The 13,666-nt window shown below is 47.3% G+C and overlaps 1 protein-coding gene across 2 annotated transcripts in view; it reads left to right on the forward strand.

Moving 5' to 3' along the window:
- LOC121561391 (raftlin) overlaps positions 1 to 13,666 on the forward strand; it is an 88,210-nt gene that overhangs the window by 31,289 nt on the left and 43,255 nt on the right. For both annotated transcript variants that reach the window (XM_045226173.1, XM_045226174.1), the window contains exon 3: positions 11,383 to 11,560. In XM_045226173.1, coding sequence (XP_045082108.1) covers positions 11,383 to 11,560 — 178 coding nt within the window. The remainder of the gene's footprint in view (positions 1 to 11,382; positions 11,561 to 13,666) is intronic.

Raw genomic sequence — 13,666 nt, forward strand, 5'->3', positions numbered from 1 at the left:
TGGAGGATATATTGTGCCAATATATCCTACAAACACCGGCTTCGAGGGCATTATCACTTTTATACAACAGGTTACCAACATATTCAAATACTGATTGACCCAGTCGTTCAGTCTTTTTGTTCTGTATCTATGGACGCGACCCCGTCATTCGTTCTAAATGTTCCATTGCCATATTGGCCTGCAACATTATTATCCTTTGCTTGCTAGGTAGCCAACTACGGCTAACTTACAGTCACGTCACAGTGCAGCTGTCACGGTTTCGGCCGAGACTGCTCCTCCTCCTAGTTCGGGCAGGCTTCGGCGTTCGCCGTCCCCGGAGTACTAGCTGCCACCGCTCTATGTTTCGTCATTTGATTGCTTTTGTCTGTCTGTTACACCTGTGTCCATTTGTGTGTTGATTACGTGTCTTATAAGTTCCTTGTTTTGCACTAGAATGATTGTGTGTTGTTATGACTGCCACAGTGTCGGAGCTACGTGTTTGCACCCTGTTTGTTTTGTGTTTAGTGTTTACGTGTGTGCGTAATTTTCCCTCGCCTCTTGGTGTATTTTGAGGTCGGGGTTTTTTCTCGTAAACATTAGACTATTAAAGTCTGTTGGACTTCACCTCTGTGTCCTGCGCCTGACTCCTCCACCACATCCACATCGGTTCTAGTGACAGAACAACACACCACCATGGAGTCAGCAGGAACAGCGGCGGCACCCGAATCCCTGGAAGACCGGATCAACTACCAGGACACCATGATCCGGCAACTCGGGGCCGCCATGGACGAGGTGTCCAACACTCTGCGCCGATTGGTGAATCGAGAGGTGCCCACGCACTCTTACAACATCCCATCACCAACGGCCAGTCCTCCTCTCTCAGCACCGGAACCCAGTGGCATTCGGCTCTCGCTCCCGAGGGCATATGATGGTTCTGCAGCCGGGTGTCAGGGATTCCTCCTGCAGGTGGAACTTTACCTTGCCACCATACACCCGGCGCCCTCGGGATACGAGAGCGTCTCCGCCCTCATCTCCTGTCTATCCGGCAAGGCGTTGGAGTGGGCCAACGCCGAATGGAGGGGAATAGACGCCGCAACCATCACCTACGCGGAGTTCTCCCGCCGCTTCAGGGCTGTCTTCGATCATCCACCTGAGGGGAAAGCGGCGGGAGAGCGTCTATTCCACCTCCGACAGGGGAAGAGGAGCGCACAGGAGTTCGCACTGGAGTTCCGGACACTAGCGGCGGATGCGGGGTGGAATGAGAGGGCCCTCATCGACCACTACCGGTGTAGCCTACGAGAGGACGTTCGTCGTGAGCTGGCCTGCAGGGACACCAACCTGTCGTTCGACCAGTTGGTGGACATTTCCATCCGTCTAGACACCCTGCTGGCTACCCGCGGACGTCCCGAGTGGGGGTCGTCCATTCCACCCTCCAGCACCTCCGAGCCGATTCCCATGGAGCTCGGGGGTGCTGGCGCTAGAGAGAGGAGGAGAGGGAACCCGAGGGGGCCATCCCCTGCACCACCTGTGGTCGTGGAGGACACACTTCAGTTTTATCTGATTGACTCTCCTGCGTACCCCGTGGTGTTGGGCCTTCCCTGGTTAAGCACCCATGATCCTACCATAGCGTGGCAACAGAGGGCTCTTATGGAGTGGTCTGCCCAGTGTGTAGGGAGATGTCTAGGTGTTTCCGTAGGGGCGACCTCGGTAGAGAGTCCGAACCAAGTGCCCGCACTGCGCATTCCCCCTGAGTATGAGGATTTAGCACTCGTGTTTAGCAAATCGAGGGCAACACGGCTACCTCCTCATAGACAAGGGGACTGTGCGATAAATCTCCAGACAGGAGCGGCTCTTCCACGGAGTCGTGTGTATCCCCTGTCTCAAGAGGAAACAGCGGCTATGGAGACTTACATAGCCGAGTCCTTGGCACAGGGATACATACGGTCCTCCACTTCCCCGGTCTCCTCGAGTTTCTTCTTTGTGAAGAAGAAGGACGGGGGATTGCGCCCGTGTATTGATTACCGTAGTCTCAATCAGATCACAGTGAAATACAGTTACCCACTTCCAATGATTGCGACGATGACGGAATCATTACGCGGAGCGCGGTTCTTCACAAAGTTGGATCTCAGGAGCGCGTACAATCTGGTGCGCATTAGGGAGGGGGATGAATGGAAAACAGCATTTAGCACCACCTCAGGTCATTACGAGTATCTCGTCATGCCATACGGGTTAATGAATGCTCCTTCAGTCTTCCAATCCTTTGTTGATGAGATTTTCCGGGACATGCATGGGCAGGGTGTAGTAGTTTACATCGACGACATCCTAGTGTATTCTTCTACACGAGCCGAGCATGTAGCCCAGGTGCGCCGAGTGTTGAGAAGACTGTTGGAGCATGACTTGTATGTCAAGGCAGAGAAATGCCTGTTCTTCCAGGAGTCCGTCTCCTTTTTGGGTTATCGGTTGTCCGTGTCTGGTGTGGAGATAGAGGTAGACCGGGTATCGGCCGTGCGTAATTGGCAAACTCCAACCACTGTAAAAGAGGTGCAGCAGTTCTTGGGTTTTGCTAATTACTACCGGAGGTTTATTCGGGGTTTTGGACAGGTTGCAGCTCCCATTACGTCCCTGCTAAAGGGGGGTCCGGTTCGTTTGCAGTGGTCGGCTGAGGCGGACAGGGCATTTGTCAAACTAAAGAACCTGTTCACCTCGGCTCCTGTGCTGGCGCATCCGGATCCCTCTTTACCATTCCAAGTAGAGGTAGACGCGTCCGAGACCGGTATTGGGGCAGTTCTGTCACAACGGTCCGGCACGCCACCTAAACTCCGCCCCTGTGCGTTCTACTCCAAGAAGCTCAGCTCGGCGGAGCGCAACTATGATGTTGGGGACAGGGAGCTGTTAGCCGTAGTCCAGGCCCTAAAGGTGTGGAGGCATTGGCTTGAGGGGGCTCAACACCCTTTCCTCATTCTGACTGATCACCGTAACCTGGAGTACATCCGGGCAGCTAGGAGATTGAACCCTCGTCAGGATAGGTGGAACATGTTCCTAACCCGGTTTGTTTTTAAGATCACATACATCCCTGGGTCCCAGAATGGTAAGGCAGACGCCCTGTCCCGGCGGTATGACACAGAGGAGAGGTCCAACGAGCCTACTTCCATATTGCCGGAGTCTTGTTTGGTGGCTCCGGTGGTATGGGAGGTCGATGCGGAAATCGAGCGGGCACTGCGTACCGACCCTACTCCCACCGAGTGTCCTGTGGGGCGGACGTACGTTCCGCTCGAGATTCGTGATCGACTTATTTATTGGGCTCATACATCACCCTCCTCTGGACATCCAGGTATTGGCCGGACCGTGCACTGTCTTAGCATGAAATACTGGTGGCCAACGTTAGCCAGGGATGTGAGGGTTTATGTCTCCTCCTGCTCGGTGTGTGCCCAGTGTAAGGCGCCTAGACATTTGCCCAGGGGTAAGCTACATCCCCTGCCCGTTCCACAATGACCATGGTCCCACCTATCGGTGGATTTCGTAACCGACCTACCCCCCTCCCAGGGGAATACCACCATTTTGGTCGTTGTGGATTGGTTTTCCAAGGCCTGTCGTCTCCTTCCCATGCCGGGTCTCCCTACTGCCCTACAAACCGCTGAGGCCCTATTTACCCATGTGTTCCGGCACTATGGGGTCCCCGAGGATATAGTGTCTGACCGAGGTCCCCAGTTCACCTCCAGAGTGTGGGGGGCGTTCATGGAACGGTTGGGGGTCTCGGTAAGCCTTACCTCGGGGTATCACCCAGAGAGCAATAGGCAGGTGGAACGTGTCAACCAGGATGTGGGTAGGTTTTTGAGGTCCTATTGCCGGGACCGGCCGGAGGAGTGGTCTAGGTTCATCCCCTGGGCAGAGATGGCCCAGAACTCTCTCCGCCACTCCTCCACCAATTTAACACCTTTCCAGTGTGTTTTAGGTTATCAGCCGGTCCTGGCACCATGGCACGAGAGCCAGATCGAGGCCCCTGCGGTGGACGAGTGGATTCGGCGCTCGGAGGAGACGTGGGACGCTGCCCATGTCCATCTGCAGCGTGCCATCCGTCAACAAAAGGCGAGCGCCAATCGCCACTGCAGTGAGGGACCGGTGTACGCACCGGGAGATCGAGTCTGGCTCTCGACTCGAAACCTGCCCCTCCGCCTGCCCTGCCGGAAGCTGGGTCGGCGGTTTGTGGGGCCCTTCAAAGTCCTGAGAAGATTGAACGAGGTGTGTTACAGGTTACAACTGCCTATAGAGTATAAAAATATTAACCCCTCGTTCCATGTGTCTCTTCTCAGGCTGGTGGTAGCTGGCCCACTCCAAGAAGATGAGATAGGAGAGACCCCTCCGTCCCCTTTGGACATCGAGGGGGCCCCGGCGTACAGGGTCCGGACCATCTTGGACTCGAGGCGCCGGATGAGTGGTCTCCAGTATCTCGTGGAGTGGGAGGGGTACGGTCCGGAGGAACGGTGCTGGGTGCCCAGGAGGGACATACTCGATCCATCCCTCCTGACTGAGTTTCACCGTGGGCATCCCACGCGCCCGGGTCCGCGTCCTCCTGGCCGTCCCCGAGGCCGGGGTCGGCGCACGGCTGGAGCCGCGCGTCAAGGGGGGGGTACTGTCACGGTTTCGGCCGAGACTGCTCCTCCTCCTAGTTCGGGCAGGCTTCGGCGTTCGCCGTCCCCGGAGTACTAGCTGCCACCGCTCTATGTTTCGTCATTTGATTGCTTTTGTCTGTCTGTTACACCTGTGTCCATTTGTGTGTTGATTACGTGTCTTATAAGTTCCTTGTTTTGCACTAGAATGATTGTGTGTTGTTATGACTGCCACAGTGTCGGAGCTACGTGTTTGCACCCTGTTTGTTTTGTGTTTAGTGTTTACGCGTGTGCGTAATTTTCCCTTGCCTCTTGGTGTATTTTGAGGTCGGGGTTTTTTCTCGTAAACATTAGACTATTAAAGTCTGTTGGACTTCACCTCTGTGTCCTGCGCCTGACTCCTCCACCACATCCACATCGGTTCTAGTGACAGCAGCCAGAATAACAACGAAGTAGCTGCATTTGCATTTGTTTAAGCTGTTTTCTAGTGACATTTATTTGAATACATCCATAACGAGCTAATGATGGACGATTTCGCCTGGCATAGAATATGTGCTTTCTCGTCAGGATACTGTTGTTCAGAGGAGCTAGCCAACAACACAGCTAACACAATCACTTCAAACTAGCAGTTTTCTATTGATAGTTGTTTGTATATATATCCATAAAAATGATGCTGATTCATGATTTTGACTGGCAGAGAAAAGTTGCCTACCTGTCCGTCTCATCCCGACTCCCGGCACGTTCATTACTATGGGACAGCTGGAGATCGAATTTGAATATTGAAACGATGTTGCAAATGTCAGAGAGACAGCAAGGTTCATACAAATCTCTGCTGTTGAAAACTAAATGTTAGTCTAAAAGAAATGTGAGATAATGTCTAGATGTTTTTTATAGTGGAGATCAAGTTTATAAATTGCCTGGCTGGGCTGATGAAACAGTAAATTGCGCAGTCAGATGGAACAGAGTAAATAGGCATTTTAATGTCATAGATTTAGCTGGTGGTAACTTGTGGAATAGACACCGGCTGGAATGCGGTTTTAACCAATCAGCATTCAGGATTAGACCCACCCGTTGTATAATATGTCACATTTACAGTGCCTTCAGAAAGTTATTCATACCCATTGACTTATTCCACATTTTGTTGTGTTACAACCTGAATTCAACATGGATTAAATATTGGAAGGGAAAAAACACATCTGAATAAATGTGGGTGTTGACATTCGTATGTAGGTGTCATAACCAGCCATAAAATAACGCAATATACCGTATGTCACAACAGGTGTAAATATATGGGTCATGACAGTGTTACTACAATGTTGTTGAGCCATCCTCAGTTTCCGCCTGTCACAGCCATTGAACTCTGTAACTGTTTTAAAATCACCATTGGCCTCATGGTGAAATCCCTGAGCGGTTTCCTTCCTCTCCAGCAACTGACTTAGGAAGGACGCCTGTATCTTTGTAGTGACTGGGTATATTGATACACCATCCAAAGTGTAATTAATAACTTCACCGTGCTCAAAGGGAAATTCAATGTCTGCTTTTTTATTTGTATTTTTTTACCCATCTACCAATAGGTGCCCTTGTTTGCGAGGCATTGGGAAAACTCCCTGGTCTTTGTGGTTGAATCTGTGTTTGAAATTCACTGCTCGACTGAGGGACCTTACAGATACAGTGGGGAAAGAAAGTATTTAGTCAGCCACCAATTGTGCAAGTTCTCCCACTTAAAAAGATGATAGAGGCCTATAATTCTCATCATAGGTACACGTCAACTATGACAGACAAAATGAGAAAAGAAATCCAGAAAATCACATTGTAGGATTTTTAATGAATTTATTTGCAAATTGTGGTGGAAAATAAGTATTTGGTCAATAACAAAAGTTTTTCAATACTTTGTTATATACCCTTTGTTGGCAATGACACAGGTCAAATGTTTTCTGTAAATCTTCACAAGGTTTTCACACACTGTTGCTGGTATTTTGGCCCATTCCTCCATGCAGATCTCCTCTAGAGCAGTGATGTTTTGGGGCTGTCGCTGGGCAACACGGACTTTCAACTCCCTCCAAAGATGTTCTATGGGGTTGAGATCTGGAGACTGGCTAGGCCACTCCAGGACCTTGAAATGCTTCTTACGAAGCCACTCCTTCGTTGCCCGGGCGGTGTGTTTGGGATCATTGTCATGCTGAAAGACCCAGCCACGTTTCATCTTCAATGCCCTTGCTGATGGAAGGAGGTTTTCACCCAAAATCTCACGATACATGGCCCCATTCATTCTTTTTTTTCATTTACACAGATCAGTCGTCCTGGTCCCTTTGCAGAAAAACAGCCCCAAAGCATGATGTTTCCACCCCCATGCTTCACAGTAGGTATGGTGTTATTTGGATGCAACTCAGCATTCTTTGTCCTCCAAACACGACGAGTTGAGTTTTTACCAAAAAGTTATATTTTGGTTTCATCTGACCATATGACATTCTCCCAATCCTCTTCTGGATCATCCAAATGCACTCTAGCAAACTTCAGACGGGCCTGGACATGTACTGGCTTAAGCAGGGGGGACACATCTGGCACTGCAGGATTTGAGTCCCTGGCGGCGTAGTGTGTTACTGATGGTAGGCTTTGTTACTTTGGTCCCAGCTCTCTGCAGGTCATTCACTAGGTCCCCCCCGTGTGGTTCTGGGATTTTTGCTCACCGTTCATGTGATCATTTTGACCCCACGGGGTGAGATCTTGCGTGGAGCCCCAGATCGAGGGAGATTATCAGTGGTCTTGTATGTCTTCCATTTCCTAATAATTGCTCCCACAGTTGATTTCTTCAAACCAAGCTGCTTACCTATTGTAGATTCAGTCTTCCCAGCCTGGTGCAGGTCTACAATTTTGTTTCTGGTGTCCTTTGACAGCTCTTTGGTCTTGGCCATAGTGGAGTTTGGAGTGTGACTGTTTGAGGTTGTGGACAGGTGTCTTTTATACTGATAACACGTTCAAACAGGTGCCATTAATACGGGTAACGAGTGGAGGACAGAGGAGCCTCTTAAAGAAGAAGTTACAGGTCTGTGAGAGCCAGAAATCTTGCTTGTTTGTAGGTGACCAAATACTTATTTTCCACCATAATTTGCAAATAAATTCATTAAAATTCCTACAATGTGATTTTCAGGAAAAAAATCTCAATTTGTCTGTCATAGTTGACGTGTACCTATGATGAAAATTACAGGCCTCTCTCGTCTTTTTAAGTGGGAGAACTTGCACAATTGGTGGCTGACTAAATACATTTTTTCTCCTGAACTTGTTTAGGCTTGCTATAACAAAGGGGTTGAATACTTATTGACTCATTTCAGCTTTTCATTTTTTATTAAATTGTAAAAATGTCTAAAAACATAAGTCCACTTTGACATTATGGGGTGTTGTGTGTAGGCCAGTGACACAAAATCTAAATGTAATCCATTTTAAATTCATACTGTAACACAATAAAATGTGGAAAAAGTCAAGGGGTGTGAACACTTTCTGAAGGCACTGTAAGTTATGTCAGCCCAGGTGAAATATATATCCCTATAATGTGGTAGGACCAAGATGATTGAAAAGTATTTGGAACTTGTTTGGATCAGCTTGTTCTTGAGGATGACTCTCACACACAAGAAAATGCATGCATGCGCACATGTGGTCAATGCCAGGCAGTTGCCATGTAAAGAAGATCAACTAAACTAACTACTGTTTATTTCTACAAAAATAGTATCCAACAGTTAAACTTATTTTCATCGACCATGGCCTGTGTGAGAACATTCATCCCCCAGCTAACCTGGAGGAGCAGATAGTAAAAAAAAAAAAAATCCCACGTTTAGTTTTCTACTCATTGTTAAATGTGAGTCTTTTGTTTGATGGTTCTGTGCTAACAGAATTTTACAGAAAACCAATTTATTGTCTGTCAGCCAGGAGCCTTTTCTTTCATTTTATTTCACGGTACGAATATTTTTTTTCTTCTGTTTATGTAAGATAATTAATTTTCTGGGTAAGCAGAAAAGGGAAAAGTAATTGGCTTCCTATTTGCCTTAGTCTGACTATGGGCTTTTCAAACAAGGGCCCTCACATTCACGATATTAAACGCAAACATTGACTTGAGATATATACATTTACTGCACAGAATCATATCTGAATTTATCTACCTAAAAAAGTGATTTTTATATGTATTACAGGGTCTTGTCACCAAATAAACGTTCTCACCGCGTCACACATGTTTGTGAGACCTCGCATTACCCTGCATTAGGCTTCAAAAGAGATGTTTGAATGATAAATATACATATCTGTTGGCCAGCGTATAAAGGCTTTTGGATGAGATTTCAGGAGCAGCTCTCACAGCGATTAGAGGCAACTTAAGAAGACCCCTATGGGTGTGTTTCCATTGGCTCCTAATGAAAACCATATTCCATATTTACTCATCTCAATGGAGTGTTCAGAGACTAAGCAGAGAGAATTCTAGTCAAGTTATTATATATCCACCATCTCACATACCCAGCATACATGCACAACACAGAACCAAGCCTCAAGGGAAAGGACAAAGTGTTTGTGAATCACCAAAACGGGAAAATAAGATCACAGATCACAGAAGCATTAATTACATTTCCAGCGGCAGTAGGGCAGAAAAAAAATAGAAATCCACACATTTTGCGAGGGTGGCCTATTTCTTTTCTCTGTCATGCCTTTTAGCTCTGGGAGCTCCTGTATTGTGGCAGAGTAGGACAGTGTGTGATTGAGAAAATGTGGGGATATTTTTAGCCAACCAGTCACTGGCCTGAGGGGACAGAGGCTTTTTTGTAGCTGTTTCACAATGAACCTCTGGATCCATGCCCAGGAGAGACTTCAGATCTTCACTGAATCAGCTTTCATCTCCTCCTGCTGTTTCCTGGTTGGCAATACAAGGCTTGCTCCACTACTCCCCTTTCCTCAATTGTTATGCTGGTGATATACTGCAGGGTTTCCCAAACTCGGTCCTGGGGCCCCCCCTGGGTGCACGTTTTGTTTTTTGCCCAAGCACTACAGAGCAGATTCAAATAAACAAAGCTTGATGATGAATCAGCTGTGTATTCTAGGGCAAAAACCGAACCTTGAACCCACGGGGGGGGCCCCAGGAACCGAGTTTGGGAAAGCCTGATATACTGTACTGTAAGACACACTATTGTCTTTAAGTAATGTGCTAAAGACTGGTAGAACAATTTAGTTATTATATTAATTCACAGATACTCAGTTAACAAAGTGAAATCTATCAACAAAAATAATTGGCAAATAGAAACAGACACAGTACGTCTTATTGATTTGTAGTTTGGCTGGGAAAACACCCTAACTTCATCATTTCACTTGAGTGAACCCATGTATACACCACCATCACTCTGCTGGAGCTATTCAACCACAAATCCTAACGTGAGAGTTACGCTAATATTGTCGTTAGCGTTTCCTTATTGATGTACTATACAGCGATATGAAGCTGTGAGTATTTCTCTATGACCAAATTATCCTTCACTGACCTGACTGTGACCTCTCATATACTTTCTGTTTCGGCGTTCCCATGGACTTTGCCTTTTTCTTCCCACTGTATGCCGCATTGATTCCAATTACCAGCAGTGACATTCCCACAACTTGTTTCACATGTGACAGATCACACAGACAGACAACGAGACTCTGCACCCCTCCTCTCCTCCTCCTTCCCTCCATCCTGCTCTTTGTCTTGACTGTCTCCCACGCGGGCCAGCTGTTTGGACCGGTTTAAATGTCGCCTCACAATGCGTTCTGGGAGCCCAGCCGCCAGGCACTGTCGGGCCAAGCACTCTCTCTCTCTCATTTCTCTATCCCTCTCTCTCCCTGAACCGCCACTCATTAGCATACACTCTGTTCTGATTGGCCGTCCGGACAGAAGCTGTGTTGCTCGTTGTTCCACAGCTCGGCGATTCTGAGGCAAGGCTGACACTTTGTCTGCTGCTGTTGTGCATGGCTTGGCCGAGCTGCTTGGATTGTGCTGAGACGACTGGAGACGACTAGGCTTAAGGAAAAACTAAGATAAAATAACCCCCCCCACACACACACTTCCTTATCCCCCCACGTCAAAATATCTGGTCACTCAGCGAGTCTACTATCTCATTAATACCAAGCGTCTGTCTTCCCCACTCCTATTGGGAGGTTAAGCCCTGTCGAGAAGGCATCAAAGCTCTCCTCAGAAAGCGGCTCGTATCATAGAGCTAAACAATCAGCTTTGATTGGATTTTTATCCTGTCTTATTAACTCTCAGACCAGGGAGCCAAAGCCAAAGGCATGATGCTAATTGCCAAAACAAACTGAAAACGCTCCGTGGATCAACACTGACATCCGGTCCTGCTTACGTTTGGGTTGTTGTACTGCAGTAAAGTATTATGACATTTGATAGGGATGTTTTCTTTTAGGCAATTTGGTTGACCTCCCTCTGTATCTCTATTTGACCTTGTTGTGAATTAGTTCAACTAGATGAGACTTTTCTTGTTTGTACAAGTCTTAAAAGTCCTAAAGAAGTCCAAAAGCCTAAAAGCGTTGGTTCTACTTTTAACAATAAAGAAGCTTTTTTTATTGAATTCCATTGTCCTCCAAAAGTTGCTGAATCTCCTCTCTGTTTATCACGTTTACCTGAATTTGAGTATGATTCACTCGACTGGACTACTATTACTACTACTATTGCAGTCATTACTATCACTATAACTTCCACTACAATAACAAAACACCTGAAGCAATCACACAGAAACTGTATCTTGTCTTGTTCCTTATTTCTGTCTCTTTCCCTGTCTTCCAGATGGCTCATCTACACTGTGTCTTTCGTCTGTGTGGGAGCTCCCAGCCCAGCTCCAGGACCTGTACAAGCAGGGTTTCTCCCTGGTTGCCGTTCACCCCTTCATTCATCCCTGTGGTCCCGACACAGTCAGCCCCCAGCACCAGCTCTACAGGGCCGTGCTGATCCGACTCGATGATGGGTACGAATACATACACATTTCATTTATTCAGAGCACCTACATTGACACAATTAGCATAAGCCTTATCCAGGGTCAATAGATTTGTGTTTACGTAATCTTTGTCATTACGTAATCTGTACAGCAAATAAAAATGTATATTACTACATGGATGTAGACACTGGAATGCAATGCTTCATGTTGACAGCTGTATTTTGGTATTACAGAGGTTGTTTTGGGCTAGCTGTCACAGGGCTGTTGTTTTGGATGTTAGCAAGCAAATAATCTCTTTCCAAGCTTTTGATGCTCCGGCCAACATGTGGAATGGCCCAAAGTCACAGCTGCCCCCCACATCTGCCTTCCACCCGGGCCCCTGTCAGTGTCGCGAGCCATGGGTGAATGTCAGCTTGGATCAGGGCATGGTTTTACTCAAAGTGTATGTGAAGGGCATGGCGGGGTGGTGCTGGTGGTGGTGGTTTCCGGCTGAAGCCCTGGCTGGCCTCGCGTGCCCCGTGTTCTACCAGCTGGCTGTTATGAAGGACAGCGGTTTCATGCGTGTTTACTCAGAGTGTTAGGCCACATACAGGTCTCTGGGAATGACTGCCTGTGTGAAGTAGAACCAGACACTCACTAGTCACTTTCCCCACAGAGAGGTTAGAGGGGCAGCATTTGAACCTCTCACCCTCCCCTCTTAACAATGTTTTATAGCCTGGTCTGTTCTCTCTCGTGGATCCAGAGCCCTGGGGTCGGACAGTGACGCCAGACTCCATAAATCCCCGGACTCTCCCCTCGTTGATAAATGATCCAGGAATTCACCTCAAGATTCTTAAATAAGTAATTCCAAATAACAAATAATTCCTGCACATTCCTCAGTATATTAGGGTTTGGCTTGTTGTTCTTGTTTTGCACTTCCTGGTTGCCTAGTGTTGTCTTGAAAGGACAAACCATTTGGCTGGTACAGGTGGAGGGTTTAGTTAGTTGTAAAGCACAACAATCCATCCACACATGGCTCTTGCCTTCTTTATAAAGAGCCTGTGCCCATTAATGAGCTCCTAGGGTCTAGGGAAATGTATCACACCTCTCTCCCACTGTCGCCACATAAAAACCACACACAAACAAGTTCCAGACCCTAATCCTATGCTGGGAGCACATACATATTGATTCTGTATGAAAAGGGATGGATGAATGGGCAGCAGCATGGGGTTTTTACACACAGACATGGTTGCCTTCCTCTGGAGGAAAACATTGAATATGAGGAGAGGAATAGAAAGCAGTAGAGAGAGAAAACAAGATCACAGCTGGAGTGTGAAAGAGAGAAAGGGGAAAGGGCTGCCATCCTTTGATGGCTCCGGCCAAACCATCCTGCTTTATCTCAGCGTCTGTCACCGTGGAGACGGCTGCTCGCATCAGCACCAGCCCTGGGGGGATAAAAGAGAAAGAACAAAAAAAATCTACCGGGGAGCATCTTCCTCTCCTATTCCCTTGTCAGTCCCTTGAATCAGGGAGAGAAAACTGCAGATGAAAGCACGACAGCGCAACCATTCATCAGACCCAAAAGAGTCTTCTTCGTTCTGCGTTGCGCTATGCGTCAGCTGGAGACAGACAGAAGGAGAGACAGACAGAGGGAGAGAGATAGTGTGTGTGTGTGTGTGCTAGAAGGAACAGGGACCAGAACAAGAACAGCAGCTAGGCTATGCCTAGCAGCAGCTGGATGTTCTGTGTTTAGTATGCACACAATGTCTATTTGGATACAATCCCAGCCAATTTTCTACAGTATTAGCTTCAATTGTAAAGCCTCAGTGAACAAGGATATAGCTGCACAGTAGGGTGACATTGCAAAAGCTTCTAGAGCCAGGAATTACATAGGGGCAGGTAGCCTACATAGAGCTGGGTGCCATTATTGTTAATGTTGAACACTGTCACCTGGAATGACTTTTGTATAATTTCAGCCAGTAGTTTTGAAAGTGCCACTCATGAGCCAAAAGTGGTCCCCTTTTTTTTGTGTATTATGTCATCAAATTGTGTACTACAGTACGTCATCCATTTTGTATGATATGTTATGTCCTGCAAATATTGTTGTTTTTGCAGTGATATGTTTTCAATCCAATTTGTACTATACATTTCCGAATT

This window comes from Coregonus clupeaformis, chromosome 17 (assembly GCF_020615455.1).
Source record: "Coregonus clupeaformis isolate EN_2021a chromosome 17, ASM2061545v1, whole genome shotgun sequence".
NCBI lineage: Eukaryota > Metazoa > Chordata > Actinopteri > Salmoniformes > Salmonidae > Coregonus > Coregonus clupeaformis.